The 7,137-nt window shown below is 41.4% G+C and overlaps 2 protein-coding genes across 2 annotated transcripts in view; both read left to right on the forward strand.

The window, feature by feature from the left end:
• Window positions 1-574, forward strand: part of LOC138982518 (uncharacterized) — a 6,171-nt gene extending 5,597 nt beyond the window's left edge. The window contains exons 3-4 of the mRNA XM_070355819.1: window positions 1-123; window positions 502-574. The exon at window positions 1-123 is cut by the window's left edge and continues 128 nt beyond it. Of these exons, the coding sequence (XP_070211920.1) occupies window positions 1-123; window positions 502-574 (196 nt within the window). The remainder of the gene's footprint in view (window positions 124-501) is intronic.
• A 4,000-nt stretch (window positions 575-4,574) lies between these two features.
• On the forward strand, window positions 4,575-6,586 carry LOC138981209 (uncharacterized). The gene is made up of 3 exons (XM_070354056.1): window positions 4,575-4,948; window positions 5,106-5,161; window positions 6,083-6,586. The coding sequence occupies exons 1-3, from the start codon at window positions 4,886-4,888 to the stop codon at window positions 6,396-6,398; spliced, it is 435 nt and encodes a 144-aa protein (XP_070210157.1). The 5' UTR covers window positions 4,575-4,885; the 3' UTR covers window positions 6,399-6,586.
• The last annotated feature ends 551 nt before the right edge of the window (window positions 6,587-7,137 follow it).

Genomic DNA, 7,137 nt, shown 5'->3' on the forward strand with positions numbered 1-7,137 from the left:
GTGTGGCATCTCTGTCCGCTTTCGTGCGTATGACGAAGACGACGAACCGGGGGTACAAGTGCGCATGCCCGGAGTTTCCATTGCCATGACGAAGAAGGCTGTGTTTAACCAGCCTCTCAGTAGGTAAGGATGAGTTATGAGGAATACAAAAGGAAGGGGGGGGGGGGGGAGAGGGGACCTTTGCCGTATCAGTACGATCGAGTTCAGATGGCTCTCCCGAATTAGCGCCGTGGAAGTAACGTAACATTCCGCCCCCCCTTCAACAAAGAAAAAGAAAAAGAAAGAAAGAAAGAACAGAAAAAAATAGAGAAAAAATAGAGTTAGCACTATGAGGTTCATTGAGATCTCACGCACGCGCACATCCCCATTACACTTTTTTCTGTGTCACTGTGATCCCCTGTCAATTGGATATGGTGAAAGTAAACATATATTTGCAAGGTAACCAAGCTTGTTTATTCTCATTTTTCTTTTGCTTTATTTCTTTCATGTCAACGAAATCAGCTACCCAAAATCTCTGTGTGGACGACCCGATGACACAGACACGCTGTATGAGGATCGTGGCCAGGAATTATAGTGGGGCTCCTATGTTGCAAAATCATTCAAATCATGCAACAAACACCAAATTAAGCAAATATGAAGAGTTTTATGTGCTTAACAAAACCTGATACAGAGCCATCGCGAAAAATAAAAAAATGGGTAGTTTTTAAACAATTTTTCAAAATGGCCGCCAGTGTAAACGGTTGGGTATGTTAGGCATATTTCACTTCATGTGATTAACACCAAATTTGGCGTAAATGGACATTTGCTTTTGCTTAACAAAACCTGATACAGAGCCACCGTGAAAAAATTAAGAAATCAGTAGTTTTTTTTACAATTTTCAAAATGGCCGCCAATAAAAGGGTATTTAGGCATTTTTGATGCTACAAGACATTCTCTTGCAATAGAAACTAACACAAACACATTTTTAAACAAAACAATACATGTATTGTTGGTGCAGAGAATGATTGGACGGTGTGGGTGGCAGGGTTGAAGAATTTGTGGATTACCTAAACTGTGCAAAAATAAATATATTGCACCAATTTTCATACCAAAACGAAAACATTCATTCCTGTGCTGTTATATTCAATGTATGCTATTGAGGGCACTCAACTTGGCTAACTGGAACACTTTTAAGATAAAAGGTGGCCTTTACATGGGTTATTTGACCGCCGCCCAAATAAGGGTACCCCCCAAAAAAAACTGATAAAAATGTAATGTATCAACTCAAAAGTCGACTAAAAGTAAAATTCATAATCGCTGTATTTCGAAAACGTTGTTTGTTCTCATGTGTTTACACAACTAGCACATTCCGGCAAGTGTCCATACTCAAAAGAAACTTTGGCAGTACTTGAAACAACCATCTGTCATATATACATGCGAAGTCAAAAATATGTGGGATGTAAGTCAACAAACCTGTGGCAGTTTTTGAGTCACTTGAGAAAAAGTGACTCTATGTAATCGGTCAGTGTTAGTCTGTCCGGCCGGCCGGCCGGCCGTCCGTAGACACCACCTTAACGTTGGACTTTTCTCGGAAACTATCAAAGCGATCCGGCTCATATTTTGTTTAGTCGTGACCTCCAATGACCTCTACACTTTAACGATGGTTTCGTTGACCTTTGACCTTTTTCAAGGTCACAGGTCAGCGTCAAAGGAAAAATTACACATTTTATATCTTTGACAAAGTTCATCGGATGTGATTGAAACTTTGTAGGATTATTCTTTACATCAAAGTATTTACATCTGTAGCCTTTTACGAACGTTATCAGAAAAACAAGGGAGATAACTAGCCTTTTCTGTTCGGCAACACACAACTTAACGTTGGGCTTTTCTCGGAAACTATAAAAGTGACCGGGCTCAAATTTTATGTGAACGTGACTCCCAGTGACCTCTACACTTTGACGTCTGCTTTGGTGACCTTTGACCTTTTTCAAGGTCACAGGTATGTCTTGAAGGAAAAAAATTGAAATATCATATCTCTGAAACTATTCATCGGATTTGATTCAAACTTTATAGGATTATTCTTTACATCAAATTATTTACATCTGTATTGTGTTGTGAATAGCAATTTCTTCCTGTCCATCTGATGCCTCATATAATATTCAGAACTGCGAAAGTGACTCGATCGAGCGTTTGCTCTTCTTGTTAAAATATTATTTCGTGAAGATTTGAAAGTGTACTCAAACGGTTGAACTACGCCTCGTGCGTAGACACACATTCCTGAAAGTTTCAACGCAACCCACTTGGTCATTGCTAAAATACATGGATTTTAGTTGACTTGGGTATCCCTCAAATTTGACACATAAACATCTCATCCGTGAGATCGACACATACATCAGTAGGTACAATGGCACAACACTAGAAATATGCAAGATGGCGAAATAAAACAACCTGTTCTGGATGGATAATCAAGTTGACTTTCTCTTCGTATACAACAGTGACCCAGTTGTGCCTCAGGAATTGTCGTCGGCTTTTTAAAAGGTACCCGAAGTTTTTGCCACATGTCTTTGTCACGTCAAGGGTATCCTTATTTTGACGGCGTAAATGATGATGTAAAAAAAAATGTGCCAGATAGCGAAGATGCGAGCCTTTAATGGCATAGACAGTTTGAATAAAATGACACAGGAATAAAAGTTTGAGTTGGGGTATGAAAATGGGTGCAATAATATTTTTGCACAGTTTAGATGCTGACAGTTTTCACAGGCATGCAAGCACATTTGCATAGAGCTGTGCTCTGCAGTCCTTCTTAGCAGCATTTGCAGCGTTTTGTTGTACAGCTCTTCTTGCAGGCACACCTCATGAGTTCTCGGCACACGCTGGATACCTCTTGAAAGCTCGTCCAGAATGACTCCCACTTTCCAGCCTTGAACTGCCAGCCCACAGAGTTTGGAAGTCTAATAGGTAGATGGTTCTTCTCAATCTCATGTCCTGCAGCAGCACCTCACTTGTAAGGGGATTATGGTCAATTTGGCAGCTCTTTTTACTGAAGAGGTACCGTCTAGCACTGTTTACACCCAGTACGTTGCTGGTTTTGTCCTACAAATGTACACCAAAAAGCTCTTGTGCTGCCCTGTCAGTGGTACTCAGCTTACAAAGAGGAGCAGACAACCTGAAGAAAGTTTGAGTGACGTCTTCAAATGCTTGCCATACTTCCCAAGCCTTCTGATTCCCCAATACCATTGAAGAACGACATAGTGTCACAGCCTGTAAGGCTATGCAAAATGGGCAGACAGGGTGACTTCTTTTGACCAATGGCTTTGGCAATGTGGCGATACACTTCACGAGCAGAAAAAAACGCAACACAGCTGGAATGAGAAGCAGGCTGTCTGGCCTCCTCTACATCCATGGTGCAGGAAATCAGCCTGGGGTACCCTTCACACAAAAGATGAAAAGTGACATTTTTATTTGAATGTATTTGAATAATGTTTACTATCTCAGAGAGTCGGTCAAAGCCGGGTTAGCAAGTCTTCACACAACAGACCAAAATGAAAGAAAATTGTATTTCATGAATTCGTATAATTCTTACTGTTTCAGGTTAAAAAACACAGTTTCCAGTGACCCAACTGATTCTGGAATCTTTCTGACCGCTACATTTATTCGCTTCAAACAGTCGCTAACAGAATGTTGACCATAGTGAGGGTTCGTACGTTAAACCCATCAAATTCACAGAGGTCGCTTACAAATGATGTGCAAACATGTTCCAATTAATACAAATAAAAAAATCTTACTGTTAAGATGTATTAGGTAACAAACCTTGATACAGTAGTACTAGTGAAATCAGCTCCCTTCTGTGGCACCGGAATAAATGCAGAACGCTTGTTCCCAGGAACCGGCATGTGGTGTAACTCTTGTATTTATCCTGTAAAAATAAAATTCACACCAATGCACGGTCAACTTAAAATAAGCAAAAGGATGAGAAACAGGCAACAAACCAAAATTGTAAAACTCAAAGAGCGGTATCTCTTCATTTTTCAAAACCACTTATCTCATTTGATTAGCATACACTGTATGCTTTTGTCTGTTACCTACCGTCTTTGAAAGTTTGATCACAACACTGTAAAGACATGGGGAGTGGAGTGTTTTTATCTCCAGCTGGTCATCCTACTATCTGGCCTACCCTCACTCAGTTTTTGACTCTACTCCTCCCCACCTTATGGAAGTCCTTAACGTAGACAGGACTAATCATTTATCATACCATGAACAATCTCTTTCTCCTCGCCTTTTATTCAAAGTTCGTTTAATCTGTTTAAAATCACCAGCGTGGCGATCATGATTTCCTTACTTGTAATCAACAGATAGATCTAGATCTATCAGCATCACAATCCAGCTGATGAGCTATTGCAAGATTAAACAAAGTCTCTGCATTTCAGCGCTTCACCCGATGAATAACAGACCCCAGGGGAGAATTAAACAGTAAAATGATGTGCCATTGGTGAATGGATGCGTATTCTTGAAAACTTACCTTCAGAAACGTTGTTTTCGCTCAAATCAAAACACGCAATGTTGCGGAGGCCGCCATCTTGAATTTTCATGCTGCGGATATATAAAATTCTAAAAACGATCAAATTAAATACCAGAACACAAAAATACCCATAAGAGAATTGATGTCATGCATGTGTTATCAGCAGAAAACTTCTGGTGCATGGTAAACCATTGAATTTTACATTTGCTGAGTTAAGAATATTTACTGCTGAGCGCTTTTGGTACGAATTTCGTCTGCTGTAAATGCAGCCTTTTATTCCCTATCAAAAACAAAAAACAAGATTTCTGAAGTGGCTCTGTATCTGAAATCCCTTAAATAATTATAAGGAACAATATCACAAAGTATCATGTTTGTTGCAAGATGTGAATGATTTATGAGTGCGTCTGCAACATACGAGCCCCACTATTAACTGTCAACGCTTCAACTCGAGTAAGTGTCTTCTTGTTATTTATTACACGTACAGTCCAACCTGTTTATAACGACCACCCAAGGGACCATCCAAAAATGGTACGTCTTTATAGACAGGTTGTCGCTATGGGAAGGTGCATTTTGATGTGCAAATCTGAAATCTGTCTCATTGTTTCAGGCCATCCTGTATGATGTTCTTGAGCAGGGAAAACACATTGGCCAAGAGCTGTTGATGTAAGTACGGTAATGGGGACCATGCAGGTGTAGCTCAGTTGGTAGTATACTAGATTTCCGATCCTCGCATCATTGGGTTTGAATCCGGGCCTGGACGGACACGGGTCAACTATATATATATTTTTTGTTTGTTTGTTTGCTTAACGCCCAGCCGACCACGAAGGGCCATATCAGGGCGGTGCTGCTTTGACATATAACGTGCGCCACACACAAGACAGAAGTCGCAGCACAGGCTTCACGTCTCACCCAGTCACATTATTCTGACACCGGACCAACCAGTCCTAGCACTAACCCCATAATGCCAGACGCCAGGTGGAGCAGCCACAAGATTGCCAATTTTAAAGTCTTAGGTATGACCCGGCCGGGGTTCGAACCCACGACCTCCCGATCACGGGGCGGACGCCTTACCACTAGGCCAACCGTGCAGGTCAACTTTATATGCAGTCTCTGAAAGAAATTGAAATGCCTCAACTCCCGTGTCACCACTGTGGCGCGTAAAAGTCCCCGGTCATTCTGTCACAAGTGCAGGTCGCTGATTACACCTAAACATGCATACACCTGCGCAGCGCAACTCTTGTTGCGGCTGGCTTTCCACTAGGAGGAAGCGACCTGAATTTTGTTTTAAAGCGATGGGATATAATCAAGGAACAAAAGTCGCGTGAAGTGTTATCTCTCCACTAAACAGAGACTCGCATATATTGTACTTTCACTCGTCCGTTCACTATCCTGTCTCTCCACCCAAAACATAAAGTCCCAGACAGGACTACTGCTACCCAAGTCCACAGAGTGCTCACGAACCGTGAATGATAATACAGGAATAAAAGTCGCGTGAAGTGTTAATTATCTCTCCACTAAATCAAACATTTTCATTATTCTACTTTTACTCGTCCTTTCACTATCCTGTCTCTCCACCCTAAACAGAAAGTCCAAGACCAGACTACTGCTGCCCTACTCTGCAGAGTGCTCGCGGACCGTGAACATGTTCCACACATGCGAGGGCGTTGAGGAGAAGTCCAGGGCCATCAGGATCTGCGCCAAGATCGTCACCTCGCCCCGCTTGGTGCAGTGCCTCAGGAAGGATGTTCTGGAGACCTTCATCGCTTGCCTGGACGCCGTCTGCAACGACGGGAGCTCGTGCATCATCCTGAGGGGCAACCTCAACTACATCTCCTACGTCGACCCCGTCAAGTGCAGGGTTCCCAAGGGCGTCCTGGAGTCTGGGATCTGCCAGTTCTAAGCTTTTTTCTTCTGAATGTTATGTTGAAGTTGGAAATGAAGCTCTTACTAAGTGGATCTTACTAATATGGATCTGTCCTTTTGGTTAAGTGATGTCCTGTAATGTACAAAATTATATGTATGTAAAAAAAAAAAAAAACTTCACCAAAAGAGAATAAAAAAATAAAAAAAAGAAAAAAAGTTCTTCAATTCAGGTCTAGTTTTCCAATCCGATTCTGATTTTCCAGTTAAATTCAGTTAAATTCTAATTTTCAAATTCAGTTCTAGTTTTTTAATTCAGTTGTAGTTGTCCGATTCAATTCGAGTTTTCCTATTTAATTCGAGTTTTCCAATTCTATTTGAGTTTTCCAATTCAGTTCTAGATTTCTTATTCAATTCGAGTTTTCCCAAATCGATTCCAGTTTATTCAAATCAGTTCTAGGTTTCTAATCCAATCCTAGTTGTTTTTTTCATACAAATCTAGCATTCATTCTTTGTGTGAAGTTTGAAGTGAAGCTCTCCCCAGGTTGTTCGTCGTGAAGGGCAAGCTGAACTACATTGCCCACGTGAACCCTGCCAAGAGCGTGGTTACCAAGGGCGTCCTGCTGTCTGAAATCATCAATCAATGAGTCTTATATCGCGCATATTCCGTGGGTACAGTTCTAGGCGCTCTGCAGTGATGCCGTGTGAGATGAAATTTTATACGGCCAGTAGATTGCAGCCATTTCGGCCCATATTTACCTTTCACGGCCTATTATTCC

Source organism: Littorina saxatilis, linkage group LG12 (assembly GCF_037325665.1).
Source record: "Littorina saxatilis isolate snail1 linkage group LG12, US_GU_Lsax_2.0, whole genome shotgun sequence".
Taxonomy (NCBI): domain Eukaryota; kingdom Metazoa; phylum Mollusca; class Gastropoda; order Littorinimorpha; family Littorinidae; genus Littorina; species Littorina saxatilis.